At 37.5% G+C, this 22244-nt stretch overlaps 1 protein-coding gene across 1 annotated transcript in view; it reads right to left on the bottom strand.

Annotated features, from left to right (window-relative positions):
• PPP2R5A (protein phosphatase 2 regulatory subunit B'alpha) overlaps positions 1-19584 on the bottom strand; it is a 65113-nt gene extending 45529 nt beyond the window's left edge. The window contains exon 1 of the mRNA XM_027613639.2: positions 18747-19584. Within this exon, the coding sequence (XP_027469440.1) occupies positions 18747-18927 (181 nt within the window). The 5' untranslated portion in view covers positions 18928-19584. The remainder of the gene's footprint in view (positions 1-18746) is intronic.
• Between the last annotated feature and the right edge of the window lie 2660 nt (positions 19585-22244).

Raw genomic sequence — 22244 nt, 5'->3', positions numbered from 1 at the left:
AAAAATGAAGAGAACTTCAGAGATCTGTGGGACACCATATAGTATACCACACACACATAATAGGAGTACTAAAAGGAGAGGATAAAAAGGAGCAAAAAAAAAAAAACCCTGAAGAAATAATGATGGAAAACTCCCCAAATTTACTGAATAACGCTAATCTACATACCCAGAAAGCTCAAATAAACTCTAAGGAGGAAAAATCTACAGAGATTCCCAGCTACACCATAATAAAAGTGCTGAAAGTCAAAGACAAGGAGAAAATCTTGAAAGCCGGAAAAGAAAACAACTAGTCACTTACAAGGGTTAAGATTAATAGTTGACCTCTCAGCAGAAACAGCAGAGGCTAGAAAACAAAGTAACGTATTCAAACTGCTCAAAAACAAACAAGAAACCCCAAAAAACAAAACAAAAAAACCTGTCACCAAAAATCCTATATCCATCAAAGCTATCTTTCAAAAATTAAAGTGAAATAAAGACATCTCCAAATAAACAAAAACTGAGAGCCTACCCAGTCCGCCTTACAAGAAACACTAAAAGAATTCCACCAGGCTGAAATTAAGTGACCACAGAAAGTAATTCAAATCCACACACAAAAAACAAAAGAACTTCAGTAAAGTTAATTATGTAATTATAAAAGGCATTAATAGTATTAATGCATATATTTTCTTTTTTCTCTTAACTGATTCAAAAAACACTATATAATGTATATACAGATACAGATATATATATATACACACACACAGATACGTTTATATATATTTATATATATACACACTTACAGATATATATATACACCTCCATACATACACAGATTTATACATATATACATACATACATATACAAATAAATGTATATACATATTTATATATTATATATAACATATATATGTATATGTATGTATATATATGTATAAATCTGTATTATAATATGTATTATGTTATATATACATATATATGTATAATACATATAATGTGTATTATATGTTATATATATAATATGCAACACATAATAATATGTATATAATAATACATATATAAATATGTTAGGTCATTACCATATAGAAATGTAATACATTTGCCAATAACAGCACAAAGGAGGTAGGTGGGAGCAAACCTGTACTAGGTTAAAGAAATAACTGATGGTAAAGTAATAACTACAACAATGTACTGTTGGGTCTATAACATTAATAAATGTAACTGAATAACAATAATGTCTTAAAAAGGGGGAAAGGAAATAGAGGAATATAAAAGTAATGTTTCAGGGCGCCTGGGTGGCTCAGTTGGTTAAGCAACTGCCTTCGGCTCAGGTCATGATCCTGGAGTCCCGGGACTGAGTCCCGCGTCGGGCTCCCTGCTCAGCAAGGAGCCTGCTTCTCCCTCTAACCCTCCCCCATCTCATGTACTCTCTCTCTCATTCTCGCTCTCTCAAATAAATAAATCTTTAAAAAAATAAATAAAAGTAATGTTTCTATATCTCATTGGCACTGAACTAATATAAATCTGAAGTTGATTCTATTAATATATACATAAGCCCAAGAACAACCACTAAAAATAAACTCAAAAAGATGTAGTTAAAAAAAAAAAAAATCATGAAACAAACTTAAATGCTTCTTTGAAAAATATTCACCTAATACTAAAGAAAGCAGAAAAGGAAGAATATAGCAAAAAAAGGACACAAGACGTAGAAAAAAGAAAAGTAAAATGGCAGGCATAAATCCAACTATATCAACAAATAACATTAAATATAAATGGATTAAACAATCCAATCAAAAGGCAGAGATTTCATATATAATAAAAAAAGACCTAACAAGATGCTGTCTCCAAAATACAAGCCATGGATTCAAAGACAGGAAGACTGAAAGTAAAATTATGGAAAGTGATATATCATGCAAATAAACACAAGAAGGCTAGAGTGGTATACTGTATCAGATAAAGAGATTTTAAAACAACAGAAAAAATTATAGAGATAATCATTTTATGATAAAAGGGTTAATTCATGAATAGGATGTGACAATTATAAAAATATGTGCACCAACTAAGAGTTCCAAAATATATGAAGCAAAAACAAAAGTGAAGAAAGAAATGGATAATTCAACAATAACAGTTGGAGACCTCAATATCTTAGTTTAAATAATGGATAGAACTAGACAGAAAATCAAGGAAATATAAGACTTAACACTATAAATCAACTAGACTTAAAAGACTTCTACAGAACACTACAGAATTTATATTTACTATAGAATACTCCCCCCAACATCAGCAGAATATATATTTTCGAGTACACATGGAAGTCTCCAGGAGAGACCATATGCCAGGTCATAAAACCAACCTCAAAACAATTAAAAACAGAAATTCTACAAAGTATGTCCTCAGACCATGGTAGAATGAAATTATAAATCAGTAACAGAAAACAAATTGGGAAACTCACAAATATGTAGAAATTAAACCATAGACACTCTTTAATAACTAATGTATCAAAGAAGGTGTCAAAGGAAACTCAGAAAATACTTTCAGACAAATGAAAATGAAGACACAGCATACCAAAACATATGGGATGCAGCTAAAGCAGTTTAGAAGGGAATTTATGGCTATAAATGCCTATAGAAGAACAAATAAAGATCTCAAATCAATAACCTAACTTTTGCAACTGCAAGTGATCCAGAATAGCCAAAACAATCTTGAAAAAGAAGAACAAAGTAGGAAGACTCATACTTCTCCATTTCAAAATGTACTACAAAGCGACAGTAATCAAACAGTGTGGTACTGATGAAACAACACAATATAGATCAGTGGAACAGAACTGAGAGCCCAGAAATAAAACCATGTACCAACTGATTTCAACAAGGGCCTCAAGATCATTTAATGGGGAAAGCATATTCTTTTTAACAAATATGCTAGGACATCTATACATAGCTACATGCAAAAGAATATATTTGAACTGTTACATCACATCCCATACAAAAATGAACTCAAAATGGGTCAAAGACCTAAAAATGCAAGGGCTAACCTATGTAATTCTTAGAAGAAAACATAAAGGTAAACCTTAATGACCTCAGATTTGGTAAAGATTCTTAGCTATGACACCAAAAGCATGAGGAACAAGAAAGAAAAAGATAATTGGGGTTTTTATCAAAACTAAAAACGTGCACGTCAAAGAATACCATTAAGAAAGTGAAAAGACAAAGGGACTTGTATTAAAATATATTAAAAATTATAATAATTAAAAATAAAAAGTAAAATTATTTTATTTTTAAAATTTTTTCAAAAGATTTTATTTATTTGACAAAGAGAGACACAGCAAGAGAGGGAACACAAGCAGGGGGAGTGGGAGAGGGAGAAGCAGGCTTCCCGCGGAGCAGGGAGCCGGATGCAGGGCTTGATCCCAGGACCCTGGGATCATGACCTGAGCCGAAGGCAGATGCTTAACGACTGAGCCACCCAGGTGCCCCAAAAATTATTTTAAAAACTTGAAAAAAGACAATTCAATTAAAAATGGGCAAAGGATCTGAAGTGCCATTTCTACAAGGAAGATACACCAAAGACCAAAAAGCACATTAAAAGATGCTTGACATCATTAGTCACTGGAGAAATGCAAATCATAACCACAAAAAGATCATACTTCATATCTATTAAGATGACTATAATAAAAAAGTCAGAATAACAAGTGTTGTGGGGGTATGCGGAGATCATAAACTGGTGGTGGGAATGTAAATGGTGTGGCTATGGTGGAAAACAGTGAGGCAGTTCCTCAAGCAATTAAACACAGAATTACAGGGTGCCTGGGTGGCTGAGTTGGTTAAGCGTCTGCCTTCGGCTCAGGTCATGATCCCAGGGTTCTGGGATCAAGCTCTGCATTGGGCTCCCTGCTCAGCAGGGAGTCTGCCTTTTATAGCAACTTTATTCATAATAACCAAAAGGTGGAAACTCAAATGTCCATCAACTGATGCATGAAGCCATACAATGGATCACTGCCATAAAGAGAATGAAGTACTGAAACATCTACAACATGGATGAACCTTGAAAATATGCCAGATGAAAAGAAACCAGTGGCATAAAAGACTTACAAAAGACTATATATGATTCCATTCATACAAAATGTCCAGAACAGGGAAATCTAGAGAGACAGAAAATAGATTAGTGGTTGCTTAGGGAAGGGGATGGATGAGATGAGGAGTAATAGTTAAGTAGTATGGCATTTCTTTTTGAGATTATGAAAATGTTCTAGAATTGACTGTAGTAATGGTTGCACATTATCTGTACATATACTAAAAGCTACTGAATTGTATACTTTAAATGGGTGAATCATATGGTATATGAATTATATATCAATAAAGCTGTTAAAAATTTTAGTTTAGTCCTGGTCTCTAAAATATTTTCATATCAAATATGCAAAACATTAAAAGTTTAAAGCATTAAAAGCAAGTAGAAGTTTAAAGATCAGTTGTGATTTAAAGGTCAAATGCCACTAAACAATAATTGTAAAAACTTCATTCTACCACAAATGTATACACAACACATGCCCAGGATACCCCTGTTTTGTCTTTACGCCATCTATACTAATTTATATGGAACACGTAAATGAAAACACAGAAACCACCACATAAAAGGAGAAAGAATATTTTATCAATAGGGCTATATAGGGTTGGTTTTATAACAGTTCATTGAATAAAAAAGAAAAAATTCCATAAAGTAAGGTAATTTGGAGTTTTCCCTTATAATGGAGTTTTGCTGGTATGGTCTCAAATTCATGTTACCAGAAAATCTAGTTTATATTCATTTCTCTTAAGACCTCAAATACCAAATAGAAGAACAATGCAATTTTAACATATTATCATAAAACCTTTCTTTTCTTGCCCATTTTCATAAAAGTCAATATGATAAACTAAACTTCTTAAGGATAACCAAATTATTTCAAATTGTTCATTGTTAACCCTCTATTTTAGACCCAAGAATAAATAGTTTAAAGTATCAAGTATACTTTGTAACAGAAATAAATTTTATAGGTATAATTTTCCTTAAAGGAAAAACGTGTCATATTTCCAATTACTGCTGCTCACATTTTTGAAATCTAAAGTAGGATCTCATATAGGATTCATGCTACAAATTATAGAACAAGCACTGTAGCATAGCAACCCAGCAATACCACTACAGTGACACGCTGAGGATGCAATCCAAGATTCTAATTTAAGAAACTGGCACAGAATATAGGACATGTAGCTTTTTTTGGCAATACTCCCAGAACATTAATAACTAAGACTCTAAAATCAGCTTTTATTTGAAACTTCAGAGGATCAAACTATTATAAAGAAACAATAGAAACATTTATTAACAAATGATTCACAGGAATGCAAATAGAACTTTGTTAAGGATTTATGATTTCATTAAAATTGAAAAATGGTTGGAAAAAACTAGAGGCATCACCTTTTAGGAAATATGAATACATGCATCCTACCAATCTGATATCATTATCAAATGATATACATTATCAAATGTATATCCTAATATACAAATATTGTTTTAAGAAAACTGCTAGAATACTATCTGAAACTTTAGAGAACAAATATTTCTATGCTTTACTCCATTACTATTCAAATGTGAATACATCCACAACTATTGCATTATAGAAGAATAAGAAGGCACTGTTTGATTTTTATCTCAAAAAAATTAACTTTGTTATCTTTTGTCTTTGACAACAACTTCTGATAAAGTAGAAAAGAACAAGAAACGAAGATGAGCTAATGGGGCTTGTTATATGAATTCCCTGGAAGGTAGAAACCTGGACTTTTGGAAGTAGAATATTGAAAAACACGCTCTTGAGAGAGTACAGGCATATTAACTCATTCCATTGCACTTCGCAGATACTGTATTTTTTACAAATTGAAGGTCTGTGGCAACTCTGCATTGAATACGTCTATCGGCACCATTTTTCCAACAGCAGTGTCCAATAGCTCACTTCATGTCTGTGTCATATTTTGATAATTCTTGGAATATTTCAAACTTTTTCATTATTTTATTTGTTATGGTGACCTATGATCAGTGATTACAACTTTCTGAAAGCTGATGATTAGCTTTTTTCAGCAATAAAGTATTTTTAAATTAAAGTAGGTATTTTTTTTAGACATAATGCTATGCACACTTAAAAGACTACAGTACAGTGTTAATATAACTTTAAATGCACTGGGAAATCAAAAAATTCATTTGACTCACTTTATTGTGATATTTCCTTTATTGTGGTGGTCTGGAACCAAACCTGAAATATCTTTGAGATATGCCTATAAATGTAATATTTGTGTCATCTGCTTAATTCAATGTTTTTTGGTTTCTTTTTTCTGTGTGATAAATTATGAAACATTGTTTTTGCTTAATTCAATTTGAATATAAAACCTGTTATTCATGAAATAAAACAGGTTTTTAGAAGCATTTTGTTTCTCATTTGGAATTTTTGGGGAACAAGAAGTATTAAAGGAATCTTTACAGATCAATGCCTCTATAGCTATTTTCAGTTTTGATGACTGTGATGAAGTTCCATCTGGCAACTGCTCCTCCCTGTGACTCCTAAGAAACACCTGCTACTGTGTTAAGAAAAAGGATTAACGACTTAGCAAGGTTGTTCAAGTCTCTAGAACAGGCCCAAGGTCTACAAACACTCCCACTTTCCCCCATAGATGGACTTCAGGGTGGTGGTGAATCCAAGAACCCTAAAATCATATATACAATATTGTATATGATATTTTCTGAGAAGATGATGCATTTCTTTAATCAGGTTTTCTAAGAGATCCATGTATAACCTCCCTAAAATTAAATATCAGTGTTCTTAGAAATTATTTCCTCTCCTTTTAATATAAGGAATTTTTTTAATCAAGGTTTAAAGTAATTTCATTTAGTATTTCCAGAAATAAAAACTTTATTCAGAAGCAAATTTAAATTAATTTTAATTTTTTCCTTTAAGAAGTATACTATTTCTAATATTCAATTAAAGTAAATGGCAGAACAACATACATTATATGATCCCACTTAATGGGAAAATATAGAAAGATACCCAAAATTTTAAGAGACGTTTCCTCAGGGGGTTTTTATTTTCTATCCTTGTAAGATTCTTTTTTGACTTGATTTTAACAGTGAAGTCTGTAAGTTTTTATAAAAATAATAAAACCACTATAAAGGAAATAGGGTAGTTAAGAATATGACATTTCTTATGGCATAGTCTTTGAGTTTATTTTAGAAAACCATGAAAACTGAAACTCACTCATGACTCACAGCAAGTATTGTATCCTAAAATAGTCATTCCTATTCCACAGAAGCTACTTTTCTAGACCTTAAAAAAAAAAAAAAAGCAGTTCTCAAAATACCAAAATATGTTATGTGTAAGGTCATCCATGTGGTCCAAATTAAAAACAGGATATCAAAATATATGAAATACCAAAATCAGTGCCTGGGTATTTGTTAGCTAGGTAAAAGCTGGGTTATTTTTAAGTTTCCTAAATGAATGACAGAAATTTCCTATGAAGGAAACATGACTATTAAAACTAAATGCCCCTTAAAAGGTGCATTGTTACATTTACTACTTTATTTCCATTTTGAATTCAAATTTAGGCTGGTTCATTCACTGGAAGGACAAACGTATGTGGAAAACTACTTAAGCGGATGACATCATCCAATTTGTTTTTCTGGAGGTTTTATAGGAGAATAAAATCAGTAAAGTGATAGATGAATTAGCCCAACCAACTTTTATATCCAAGTCTCAGTTATTTTGCCTCAATTTATTTCCTCCCTCAAATTGGGAAATAATGATCAGAAAGACTACGCTAATGTGGCCACAAATACAAGTTTTCAAAAACTCTGTGTACATAGCTTGTGTAGAGGGAGACTGAAATATACACAGCATTTCCAAAAGAGAGGCAAAAATAAGCAGTCTGATCAGTTCCTGATATTCCATAATAACTCATTAAAACTGCTAATTATAGATTATAACTTTAACTCCAAAACATAAATCTAGCTCTGACAAAAGTGCTGAGTGATTAAAAGTTCACTTCATCTTGTGTCTCAGTACTCATTCATAAAACAAATGTTAAATGTTCTCCAATGAAAATTTTACATTATTTAAAAAAGGGAGGAACAGTGCTAAAAGGGAGACACCAAAGAAGATTAAGTTATTTTTATATCAGCACAACCTAAGAAATAAAAATCCTCTGCATTGAAGATTCTTAGAAAAATGTTCAATAGTGGTCTACTTGCCCAGGACCTAAAAGAAGTCAGTATCTTGACAAGGTTCAATTACTACTATTTCTCCTTTGTACTGTTAGGAAATAAGGTATTAATATTGCTTTAGTGCAGGCAATACACATCTTCAGTTTAATATTATAGAGGAAGAATCAAAAACCAACTGAAAAGATACTGAGCTACATATGACCTGCACAGACATATAACCTACCTGTTTTTGTTTCTTCATCAAAAAAATGCTAAATTTAGGGTTGTATGTAAACATCATGGGACTCAGTTATAAGTCAGTATAAAATTGTGAATCACTGCATGACACAAAATAGTGCTTTTCTTTAAGCCAATCTAATAGCTTTTGCTTCATTATTTCATTCAATAGATAATAAAACCAAGAAGTGATTACCTAAATACTGGTGAAGAAGATACAGATCTCAGTCTTGGAGCACTTACACTCTAAAGGCAGAAAACAAATAAGTAACTCTAACCTTACTCATGCACTTCTCCCAACATATTCTGTAATGTCCCTCACACATACACCATGGGGTATACACAGACATTCCACTGAACAGTGAATAGATAATCCCAATTTGGCCAGAAGACCAAGTAGCCAACATCACAAACTATGACCATTTTCTAAAAGGCAAACTTGAAAATCTTCTAATTAATGTTTAGAAGTCACAGAAATTACCAAATGGGTACTCCATGATTCATGCTTCCAAAAGAAAATCTATTTGATATTCTTACTTGGGTTTCCAAAAGACATCTCAAACTTCAAATTTCCAAAATTCAATTCTGGATTTTCCCTCTATATCTGGTTCCTTCTTTAATGTATTCCTTCTCAGTGGTGGTAGACCTACCCACTCAGTGGTCCAAGCTAAAGCACCTGAAAATCACCCTTGATTCCTACCTTTCCTTCTCCACCTCTCCTCAAATAATTAACAAGTCCTATCTAAGATATATCCCAAATACATCTCTTTCTTTCCATTTCAACTACTACCACCCCTAGCCCAAGTCATGCCATGTCTCACCTTGCCCTAATAAAATAATCTCCAATTAGTCCTCCTTCTAAAAGTCTTGTTCTGCTACAATCCATTCTGCACCTGACAGCTAATGATGAATTTTTTTTTCTAATTGTCAAGCTTCCTGAAAGAGATGTCCATATTTACTGACTTGACTTTAACAATTTCCATTCATTCCTCACTTTACAGAAATTTCAAGTCTATCAATCCTTGGAAATGCCTCTCAAGTCACCAATGTTAAGACTACCAAACCCATGGAAACTTTTCAGCTCTTATTTGACTTGTCAACAGCTCTTTTCGATGTTACTAGTCCCCCACCCCCATTTTTTAAAAAAGATTTATTTTTTGTGAGACAAAGAAAAAGAAAGAATGTGCACACACACAAGGAGGAGCGGGGGGAGGGGAAGAGGGAGAAGCAGACTCCCTGCTGAGCAGGGAGCTTGATGAGGGACTCGACCCCAGGACCCTGGAATCATGACCTGAGCTGAAGGCAGACGCTTAACCAACTGAGCCACCCAGGCGCCCCTCCCCCATTCTTAAAGCTTCTCTTCCCCTCACTGCCTTGTCTCTCCTCTTACCTGTCTTCCTTTGGCTTCCACTCCAGCTGTCTCTCTTGCCTTGAGATTACCCCCTTTCCTCTAATCATCATCTAAATGATGGTTCCTTGGCCTCTTCCCTTTCCATACATTTTCAGTGGTTGCTTCTACTCGAACCATTTCAAATACCACCATCTAAAGATTCCCAAATTGTTCTCTTTAGCATAGGTCTTTCTACTTAGCTACAGACCCAAATATCTAACTTCCTACTAGACAGCTTCACTTTGACTTCCCACAGGCACTTCAACTTGTCCAACAAAAAAACATTTTCCCCCAAATCTGACCTTCCTCTCTTTTTCCCTTTCAGTAAATTGCTATCATGCCTCTAGTTGCCTGAGTTAGAAATCATCATTGGTTTCTCCCTGTCACCAAGTCTTGCCTTAGACAAGGCCACCTTCATCTCATGTGAATTACTGTGCCAGCATCCTAACTAGAGTTCCTTACTCCCATCTCTCAATACACTCTTCATGCTACTATCAGGAGTAAACACATCGGGTGCCTCGGTGGCTCAGTTGGTTAAGCGACTGCCTTCAGCTCAGGTCATGATCTCAGGGTCCTGGGATCGAGCCCTGCATCGAACCCCACATCGAGCCCCACATCGGGCTCCCTGCTCGGTGGGAAGCCTGCTTCTCCCTCTCCCACTCCCCTTGCTTGTGTCCCCTCTCTTGCTGTGTCTCTCTGTCAAATAAATAAATAAAATCTTAAAAAAAAAGGAGTAAACACAGCACATAGCATCAAGACTATGATATAGACCCTAATTGTTGCTTCAGTCTCTTCTCTGATCAGTTCTCTATTACAATATCCTTTATCACAGCCACATAGACTGCTGGCAGGTCCACAAATACGCTACACCCATTGACCTCTGGGCTGCTCATATTGCCCATTAGTTGGACTCTCAGACCCCATCTGTCTTGGCTGAACACCTCTTTAAGGTCTCAGTGTACCTGTTGCTTTCTTCAGGAAACTTTCCCTGATTTCTCTCCTTCCATACCAAAACCGGATTGGGTCCCCCATACACTACCCTAGCCACTTACTGCTTACTCTTATCACAAAACATGACAGTAATTGAAATTGCCTTACATGTCTATATTCCCCACCAAACTACAAGCTCCTAAAGACATTTAATTTTTAAAAAATTCATCATTTTATTCACTTTATTAAGTAAAGCTTTAATCTCTAAATTTTAAGCACTATGAACACCAAAGAGAGGAAAATATTTCTGCACCAGATTTTGAAAGCAAAGTATTATCTAGTTTTAACAGCAGGCAAACAAAATTTTTCCTCTGGCCAAATTAAAGAATGATAGTGTTTTTTGTTTGTTTGTTTGTTTTTTTAAGGCAGATACAGGGGCACCTGGATGGCTCAGTTGGTTAAGCACCTGACTCCTGGTTTTGGCTCAGGTCATGGTCTCGGGTGGTGGGATCAAGCCCTGCATCAAACTCCCTGCTTAGCAGGGCGTCTGCTTGGAATTCTCTCTCCCTCTGTCTCTCCCCCACCCCCTCTCTCTCTCTCAATTTTTTTTAAAAAGGCAGATACATATTCCTACAGAAATTATATTTTACTTATGGCTTCAGCAGATGTTTATCTGTCTGAAACACTCCGTTTTGCTACATCAAAATTCAGAGTTAACAACAGAAACTCTCATCTTTTTTACTTTATTAATTTAAAGGCATGGAATTAACAATGTGTTTAAATAATCACTAACTTGTGATAACAGCTGTAACTGTAGATTAACTTTTACCAGTGAGTGTGAAACAAAGGCAAAACCACTTAAAAGAGAAAATGTATAATTTTTGAAGCCATATTTAAAACTTAAACTCCTGAACTACAAGTTTTAAGTCCAGTCATTAAAAAATTCTTGTTTCAGACATTTAACCCGTTTTTAGGTACGGCCCATACAGTTTATTCATTAACAAAGCAAAACCTGAGAAAACATCTAGGAGCTTAAAAATCCCGTATTTTCTCCCTACATTAAAGAAAGCTTCTCTGATGAAATGACAAGCTATTTATTTTGAACAAGAGTGAAATGGATTCCCAATGAAGGCTAAACTACAATGACTTCTGTGGTCCCATTCACCACCAGAAGGCTCAACTAGATATAACATCATGGTAAGGTTATAGTAGCTGCAATTAGCATCACCATTCCAGTAGGAGGAGTGTGTTCCCAAGAAATCCCTTGCCTTCAGTGTCCAAGTTAGAAACAGGTTCTCTGAATTTTATGTGAGCCTATCATATTCAGCAAATTACTTCTCCAAAAATTATAATGTGTTTCTTTAGAATTCCTGATCCAAATTGCAGGATCTCGAAAATTCACCAATACTCATTCAAAAAGCCCACATAAACAAATTCCTTCAGGGAAGACTTCAAACAGATATACATATAAAGTAAATTTGAAACTGCTTATTCGTCAATATCCTGCTCAGACAAGTAGAGTTTATTTTGCATAAACCTACTCTGTCATGTAAAACTCTTTCAGCAAAGCATTTAGGTTCCTTGTTACACAATAATGCATTAAAAGTAATTATATATTTAAAATGTGTTCCTTTCATCTCCTTCAAGGACATCCTTATAAAGATGGCAACTCAAATTTAGAAATTACTGCAAACTAATTATTTGAGTTCATTTAATGTTTGTATACACATGTCCAGGTTGGGAGTCAACCCAGTACTATTTTCTTCCATATAAACGTTACACACACCTTTCCTAGCAAGAAATCTATCAATAATGTTACATGTTACTTAAACCAGTCATTTGCAAAGCATAAATACAAGAGCAAACAATCCTTCGTTTTAAACCTACATTTACTATTTACTGTCATGGTATCAAAAGCCCAGAATTTATTTACTTAAAAACCCTGAACTAGGCTTAGGCACAAATACATTAAAATAAAAAAAAAAAAAAAGAAGAGAACCAATCTGCTGATAGATAGCATCAAACATCACTGAACAAATGTCACTGAAAGAAGCACCATCATCAATAACTGGATGGGGGAAGGGGTGTTAAGGGAAGACAGTCAAAAGACAACAGGTAATTTCTTCGACAAAACAGTTGTTCTAACGACATAATTACATTTACTATGCACAGAATACTGTATTTGGTACCACAATGGGATATGAAAACACAGATGACTTCTGCTTTCAAAGTCTTTCATTCTGGAGAGAGAACATCACTCCATAAAACTGAACACTGACTCAAAACAACAAATCAACAAATATGCCTTATTCAAATTGGATAGCAGAAAGGCCAAAAACAAAATAGGAACATGACATATAAGTGGTACCAGGTCCTTGATGCTTTACCTTCAATAAAGAGCTGTAATCAAGATTAAGATGACAGAAGTAAAAATACCGTGCAAAAAAATTTCTTTTTGCCGAATAAGGAGAAGGCATGACCAAAAATACAGTTATATTCAAGAATAGTTCATTTGCTTAATACCTAATATTCAACATATACACTAGTAATATTAGTTCTAAATCTTAAAGAAGCAGAACAATGCTTTTAGGGTATAGCAAATATTAGTTTTATACTCCAAAATGGTTGGAATCATCATGTTACCCTGAATGATGGAATTAAAAACCCTCTATGATATGTTCTCACTTTCATTTTACTCAGCCACAGCTCTAAAATCAGAGAAACGAAAAACAGACCACCTAGTATAAAATGATTAACGGTTGAGTTTTAATTATGATAACTACAGAAAAATCCTATAGAATCATCTCATCATACCTAAAACTCCAGAATCTAACTAACATCCCTTCAGGAAAGCCTCTGATTAGCCACAGGGGGCAGCAAAGTTAAAAGAGTGAAAAGTAAATAGCAGGAGGTGAAGTGAGGGCAGGAAATGTTAATAAGCTGGGTAATGAGCCATGAGTATCAGAGAGAAAAGGAGAGAGTCTCAATTAATGAATTAAATCAATAGACAGATAATGTTAAATTACTGATTCTCAACCCTTGGCTGCACATTAGAATCACCCCGGGGGAGCTTTTAAAAATACAAATGCCTGTATCATACCTTAGGCCAATTAATTTAGAATCTCTTAAGGGTGGGCCTTGGCATTGATATTTTTTTAAAGCTCTCCTCCAAGTGTACAGCCACAGCTGAGAACCAGAGTGCTAAACACAAAAATAAAAATAAGCTAGTCTCCATTACCAGCTTTTTACAATTTAAAAAGTTAAATTTCAAAAATAAAGCACAAAAACCTATTTCCCAAATATATTATTTTTGTTGATAAACTGGTCTTTCTCATCCCAAGAGGTACAAAAACTCATTAAGAACTAATTCATCTTTGTGATTTTATCAAGGAAAAATGTGATTCTTATAAATAGAAATGATTAAACTGATGCAGAAAGACAACTCAAGTTTACTATTTACAGGATAGCGCTCTATCCCACGGATCACACTATTTTAACTCAATACATTTTACTGCACTATCACTTTATTCAATTAGACACTTCATAAAGTAATTCCAAAATTCAATTAAGGATCAGAGGAGGTAATAAAATTGGGGGGGGGGAAGAAATTTGACCCTAAATAGGAATTCTGAAGATGTTAAATTAAACTTAATTAGAAAAATTTTCCTTCAGGTAGAGGCCAGCAATGGATATTATGTTATCAATTTCTCTAAGAAGTATATCCTAAAAAAATTTTTTTATTAAAAAATAATCTTCCAGAAGAAATTTCACATTACTTTCAGAAAACAGTCCTAAAATGACAAAAATGTGTTATATCCCTTTTCAAACATTTTTCTTGACATATTCAGATGCATTTCAACTCTCCTTTAGTGCCAACCCAACTACAAATAGGGATTTGGGGTTTAGAGAAAATGCTATTAACTTTGAGAAGACCTATAAACCTTAAAAGTTGAGTTAGCAATGTTTCCCACCAAAAGAAAGTTAAGATAGTTAAGAAACTTCAGATCATGTCAGTGTTCTTGTTCTAGTTACCCTAAAAGACCACATACCTCAAGGGAAAAAAAAAATTTTTTTCCTAAAGGTCAGCAAGGCACTTCAAATCAGCATCACTGTTTACTGGCCTGGATACCTCCAGTGGGACCCAGTTTCTAAGAATATACCAAAGAATCTGAGTGATACTTAGGAGGTTCTTCACTACCATCTCAAAGCCGGTTTCATTCTGTTCTTTGCCATTTACTGGCTGTCTCTTAGGAGAAATGCACAACTATACAATTCTACTGGTTAATTCAATTACTTTGCTTGGTAAAAATCTTCTAACTACAGCTTTTAATATTTTAAACAGTCTTTACCTTATTTCCACTTTCACACTGAAAAATGATATAGCTTCACCTTACTTCACATAAAAAATATCTGAAAACTGGTTATAAATAAAATCATGCTTTAAGTACACTAGGAAGGTTTACTATTTACATGAATCCTTCATTAAAAAAATACTTAATCCAGACTCAAATATCAAAGAGAATGGGAGCTAACATTCTTTGCCTATTTTTAGATACTTTAATTACATTATTTCACTTTAATCCCCACAATCCTGGGGAGATAGAAGGTATTATCCCCATTTTACAGATAAGGAAAACAACTCAGAAAGATTAAAAATTTAACTTTGACCCGGGATTAACCCCAATGACCTAACTCTATCATACTGGATCAAATTTTTATAAAACAGGTTAACAGCAAATATACTGAAATAATTTGACCTGAGTACCTGTATCGGTTGCAATACCAGAGAAATCACAGGCCTGAAACTAAGTTGTTTAAGCCTCAACTTTCTCATCGATAAAATGTGAATGATACTGGCTTTGCACAGAGTTGCTGGGTGACCCAGTGAAATACAATGTTTGTAAAAACACAGGGAGCTATGGCATGTCAGGCAAGAGCACTACCTTAGTAGGCTTGAAAAAGAAAGGGATATCAGATTTAGGAGTTACACCTCTTCGGATTTTCACTTATTATACACAATACTGTTTTATAATTAAAGTATGAAACAATTTGTAAATGCTAAGAATTATATAAATGTAAGGCATCTACTACTTTACCAAATAAATCCTTCCTGAGACTTAAACAAAATAAGTTAGAAGAGGCTGAAAAACTTCCTATTGTGAAGAACAGATTTTTTAATGTTAGAAGTTTCCTAACTGTTGGTTACTAGAGGAAAAATTTAAGGTAGAAAAATTAAGTCCTATACTAACCTAAATTTAAAAACAGAATAAAATGGTTGATAAAATGCTTCTACTTTTATTTTCCAGTACCTAGTTCTCAGGGGGGAGCTTACAGAATTAACATAACAGGAAAATTTAAAAGTGCTTTGAAAAAAAAATTTTTAAGCTATACAATGAGGCAGTTTAATTTTCAGGACCCACATGACAGTTTCTTGTTTTTAAAAAATCCTTTTAACAAGTCTTTTTCATTAAACACTTTGTATAACAAAATAGTTTTCTCTGAACATTTTCCCTATTAAAATCCTGCAACCTACTTACTAAATGATTTTGCACAAAAAAACTTCTTATAGACGAAAAAGTTGGATTATTTTGTTAATCCCTACCCATAGTATGCTTTGCGGAAAATAGCTGGCACCTTTCCAGTTTAGATCCATGTGGACAAAGTGTAACATAAGCAGGTTAGTATAAACACTTGAAAGATCTTGGTTGCCCACAAATATCTGAATCTCTCCACAGGAAGATTATATTTCAGAGCAGGAAGAAAAATTCTCTTTCATACACATACTAAAGGGCTTTCCACTGGTTTTTGTTAAGACCACAAATGGAAAAAACTACTACAGACAGAAAAAGCACACAACTCTGTGGTATCAAGTACACTGCCAAAGTACCATGTGAAGCAACTGAATTTTTTTTAAAAAGCACTTTTCAAGCATTTTGGCATTTGGAGTAAAAGTAGCTCTTATTAGCGGGCGATCCAAGAAGGGTCTTATTTCCACAATTAAATTTGCATAAATTTATCTTGAATACTTAACCTTCCTTTTAAAGAATACTGTATTTTCATGTTAAATATACAGAATTAATCTAAAGTTCCAATTTTATTTTTTCCGTACTAGTGACCAAATACTATAAATAAAACATTCAATGACACCTTCAACTTGTTGAACTATGCACCATATAATTTAGAGGATTACTGACTCTGCATATTTTTGTCAAGCTTTTAAAAACTGTATTAAAGCTGCATTTCCTAGCTTGATCTACTAACGATGTTTAATATGCAATTATTTTTATTAAATAAAAGTAAATATATTAATAAGGATAACAGTACTAAGAATCCACAGTACCTTACTAAAAAGCAAATTTAATAAATATGAAAAACACTAGCAGCAAACCTTCACAATTTAATGGAAAAAAATCAATGATATAAAAACGTTTTAATTAAATTTACACTTTGAAATCCATGAATAGCAATCCAATGTCCTAATAGGTAAGATGATATTCTTTTATAGCTGTGACATCAGTCAAGAATTAAAATCTTGGAAATGCCTACCATTGTGATCTACCATTGACTATGATATGTAAATTTTAATCATTTTTGCATGCTGAACAACAAATGATAAATGCAGCAACACAAGCTACACATATCTTAAAACCTTTCAAAAGCTAGTTGGATTCTGGCTGTGGGATGTCCTTGATTAAAAGCACCCCAAGAGGCAGGACAGTATAGGGTCTGAATGGGGTTCCAGATCTATTGTAGGTCAACTGCGATTTGATCTGGGGTTTTCTTTAGACTCCTCGCCAAACTAAGGCTGGATTCGTAAGTCCAAAGAAAAATCAGAGCCAGGTTATACTTGAAGGAGATGAAATGGATTGAAAAATCTGAACATGTATCTATTTTAGTAAGGGATCTTTAATTTCCAGGCCTTGCAAACCAGATAATCTAGATTTCTAACAGGTTTCTTTTGTACAAGAATTGTTTTAAATGTCTAGGAGCATTATCAACTTGTTCCAAGACGATTTCTATCTCATAAAAAGCGAAGACATGAAAATTATGAAATCAAAAGAGAGTAATGCACAAAGAATAAACTAGACCACCAGGAAACATTTTATTAAAAATCCTCTAAACCTCGTGGGAAAAGTAAGTGAGCCAAAAGAAGTGCCAAGTTCTCCTGTAAAGCATTAGGCACGGATACGAATTTGAATTACTGTACAAACCTACATAGTCCCTGGAATCCCTGCTTCGCGAACTAAGTTCCAATCCCACTGCAAAGCAACACTATTAACTCTTTTATACTTCTCCAAATTTACCGTGTATATCTTCTCAAGCAATAAAGTATTTTAAGTCTTTCTATTTTTTCAGTTAACTATACCATTTAAACGTAACGACCCAGTAAATAAGACTACACTACTCAGATTTTTACGCTTGTTCCTTTATAAATAAATCTGAAGACAAGCTAACTCCTAACCATTGTTTGCGTTAGGATTGCAAACAGATCCCGGTCTGTGTGACAACTGGGAACAATCAATGGAGAGGGGAGGTGAGGAGAGAGGGAGTGAGAGCAGACGCTGGGTAACTGGGAAAGTAAAGGAATAATTCAAAGTATCTGAAAAGCGGAGGAGGGTCTCGGGGAAGTACAGGTCGGAAGGTAGGGCAGGTAGTTAAAGCCATACAGGGAAAGACAAGCAAGAGGGAAGAACTACCTGGCAGGGCGCAGGAGGAGAGTTGCAATCGCAAGGGCAGGTGAGCGAGCGCGCAGGTGGGGATGGGGGCTGGCATCCTCTAGGATGGGAAGGGTTCAGGTGAATCGGGGAGAAGAAAAGCAACAAAACTCTGAAGAGCAAACCTGTTTGATTCGGGCGGGGGCGGGGGCGGGGGGAGGCAACGTGGGAAACACGACTCAACTACAAGCCCCAGCGCGGCAGAAGGAAAGCCCTGGAGGAAATGGCTCTGGAGGCGCGGGGGCGAGCCCCTGCGCTCTCCCCCGGGGCCGCACCCTCGGAGGTTACCTTTGAGCTGGGGCAAGGGGTGCAGCTCTGCCTGGCTGCCCTGGCTGCGGAACTGCGACGAGCCCTGGGAGCGCTTCTGCCTCTGCGCCTTGCGCACCGATTTCCGGGTGAAGCCGTCCACTTTCTCCGAGGCCGAGATGGCGGCGCTGGCAGCCCCCACCGGCGGCGACGACGACGACATCTCCGCGGCCCTGGCGCTTGGCAGCTCCGGCTGCTGCGTGCACGGAACGGGCAGCGGCAGGAGGAGGAGGCGGGGGAGAGGCGCGGAGAGCTCGCGCCCCACCGACCCGTCCCCCCGGCCGCGCCGCCCTCCCGCTCCCGGGCGCCGCCGAGCTTCTCCTCGCTGCCCGCCGCCGCCTCACGGCCACATCTCAGTGCCGGGGGTTCCGGGTCCCCGCCGCGCGGCCACCTCCCGGGGCTGACGGAGGCAAGGGCGGGGGCGAAGGGGGGTGAAGAAGTTGTTGACTTCGGGCGCGGAGGGCGGGTGGAAGAGAGCCTGAAGTTTGGACAACTGAGGCGAGGGCGCGGGGGTGCGGACGCCGAGCGCGCCTCTCTTCTCTTCTGCCGGGTTCGCCAACCGGCCGGCCGGCCCCTCAGTGTCCGCTGCCAGCACAGCCCGCCCTGCTAGGAGCCTCCTCCTGAGGCGCTGCCATCGCGGGTCCCCTCCGAGTCGCCGCCGCGGTGCCCGCTCTTCCCTGTCAGCGCCGGACCCTCATCTCCCGGGGCGGTTACCCGCCGCCCCGGCTCTGGGCGCGCACACACTCGCTCCTCACAGCGTCTAGCGGTCCGAGCCCCCTCCCCCACGCGCCCTTCCGCCGCCCCCGGAGAACCCCCAGCGAGCGACCGCTACAACTTGAGAAGGTGGAGGGTGCACGCGGGGGAGGGGGGGTGTAGTGTGTGTGCGTGTGCGCGCGCGTTAGGGCGCGCGGCCCGGAGGAGGGGCCGCGCGAGGGGTGGGGAAGGAGGAGATTGACTGACAACTTCCGCAGGGTCCCGCCAGCCTCTCGGACGTTCGGGAACGAGTAGGAGGTGGGAAAACATGCCAGTTCTCTCAGCCAATCGCAGGGCTAAGCGGCACGAACGGGGTGAGGCGTGGCCTCCTACACGGTCTATTTAAGCGGGGAGGCTAGGCTCTGAAATGGGGCGAGGTTGTGTGACGGACTTCTGCCACAGCCAATCGTAAGTGAGGACGGCAAGCGGTGCGCCGCTACGTCACAACCGCGCGAGTTATTCTTCTGGTAGAGAGGGGAAGTGCCCCGCCACCAGCAAGCGGATTTGCACGCCTGCGCGACAGCTCCAGGCTATAATTGCTCTTCTGACAGCCTATGAAAAGACCAGAAGACTAGAGTGGGTAGTTTAGAGAGCAAAATGAAGGCCCTTTCCCGTCCCTGTCCCCTCTGCTGGCCAATGAGGAACTGAAGCGACTGATGGGGCTTGAGGTCTGGGGCGGGAAAGAGCGCCAGGTGTTACATCACTAAAATGGGTGGAGCAGAAGTCGGGTTTGGGAAAAGAGCGGTTGGATTGACGGGCGAAGGGGCCCTGGGGAAGGCGAGAAAGTGAATCTGCCCATTTGGGGTTGGGCACTGGATTCCCGGGCGGGCCTTGGAACCTCCACTGGTCTTAAACCGCGTAATTAGTAGTTGCGGAATAAATTGGTAGCTCTTGAGTGGTTCAGGCACCGTGGTTCCGACAGCTGTTTTCGCGCCTAGTGTGGGCAGTCTAGCATCTACTGCTTCAGAGAGTTCTCCGTATCCACACCATCCTAGAAGAGGTTTCCCGTGCCCAAGTTAGTATCCCACTAATTTTCACCCCTTCTTTAGCCAGAGACCTTCGGCTTCTCCAACAGAACCAGTACGGATTCGATGATCAGTGGCTTGTGGATTCGGGGGCTTGCCATTAACTCTCACTGTGATCTCTTCCTTGGAGATTACAAACTTCTTAAGGACAAGGACTCGTTATCTTTGTGTGTGTGTGTGTGTGCGCGCGCGCGCGGGGGGGGGGCTTTGCGTATCATGTTTAATAAAAATAAGTGAGTTGATTTGTATGAGAAGTACGCGAAGGGAACCAAATGTTCTCTCTCCAACCTATTATAAGACTCTCACTACCCAAAGTATTAGTACTAAACGAAATTCATAAATGGATTTGTCATTTACGTAAAAATTGATAAACCTTTGCAGAGTGGAAGAAGTTTTAAAAAAATTTAAGCCTAGAAAAATTTAAAAATTAAGTAAGCACGACAGTGTCTCCCTTTGGCTTAGTGGTTTTGCGCCGGTGGGCCCAAATCTCCATTCCTTTTCCCAAGAGCTCCAGACATTTTCTTTTCCACTTGATAAAAATAGGTGCCATATGTTTAAGCAAAAGTACCTGTGCATATGTACAGAAGATTTCAACTTTGGGTAGAAAGCTGGATTCTAGATCCAGAGCCAAACCAATTACCTCAAAACATCTTCCTCAAATTCAAGAGTGGTGAAACTGTATACAATTCTCCCAGTCAAGGAGGTTCAAACCTCAGCAGCAACTTTGACAATCCAGTCAAGCTCCAGACCATATTGAATCTACCTTCGCAAACGTTCAGTCCAGGCCCTCTCACAATTTGCACAGTCGACCCCCAAATAATACTTCAGGGCTTTGAACTTCACTGCCAGATCAGTCTTTTAAAACTCCATTTGTATCTTATTCACGTTTGAAGAACTACCCAGTACCTACAGAATAGAGTCCAAATTCAAGGCTGTCCTTAAGCTAACACCTATATTCAAGGCATAAACCGTACCATGTCCCTACACAAACTTTCAGATCAGACACATTATTCCACATACTGATCACCTAAAAGTAGTTGTACTCCCTTAACCCTGTCTTTACTCTTCCAACATCTTGAAATAATCCCTTTTCTCTATTTGGTTGAAACCTATCTTTTCTTCAAACCCCAACTCAATCTCTATCTTTTATGAAGCCATTTATGATAATCTGGCCAGAAGTGATGTCTCCCTTTACATTGCCAAAGCACTTATTGTCTACATCACCGACATGGCCTGTCATCACGCACCATTGGAGATGGCACTGTGCTCTTCCTCCCCTGAAAGTTTATAAACACCAAGAGATCAAGAACTTAGTCTTTCTATACCTCCGTATCCCCTACCAAGCACAAGATAGACATACAGTACATAACCTACTTTTTAGTTCTCAAGAGCAGGGTTTCTGAAAGTTTGGTCATTTGATCACCTGCATCAGAATTCTCTGAGGTGCTTATTTAAAATGCAGATTCCAGGGTGCCTGGGTGGCTCAGTTGGTTGTGTTCCATCCAACTCTTGATTTTGGCTCAGGTCATGATCTCAGGCTCCTGTGTTGGGCTCCTCACTCGGCAGGGAGTCAGCTTCTCTTCTTCTCCCTTGTCCCTTTCCATGATCTATCTCTGTCCCTCCCCCCACGCATGCATGCTCTCTCTCTCTCTCTCTCTCATATATATAAAATCTTAAAAAATAAGATGAAATAAAAGGTAGA

This window comes from Zalophus californianus, chromosome 10 (assembly GCF_009762305.2).
Source record: "Zalophus californianus isolate mZalCal1 chromosome 10, mZalCal1.pri.v2, whole genome shotgun sequence".
In the NCBI taxonomy this organism is placed as follows: domain Eukaryota; kingdom Metazoa; phylum Chordata; class Mammalia; order Carnivora; family Otariidae; genus Zalophus; species Zalophus californianus.
Note: the sequence above shows the minus strand (reverse complement) of the source record. Positions and strands in the feature narration are given on the sequence as shown.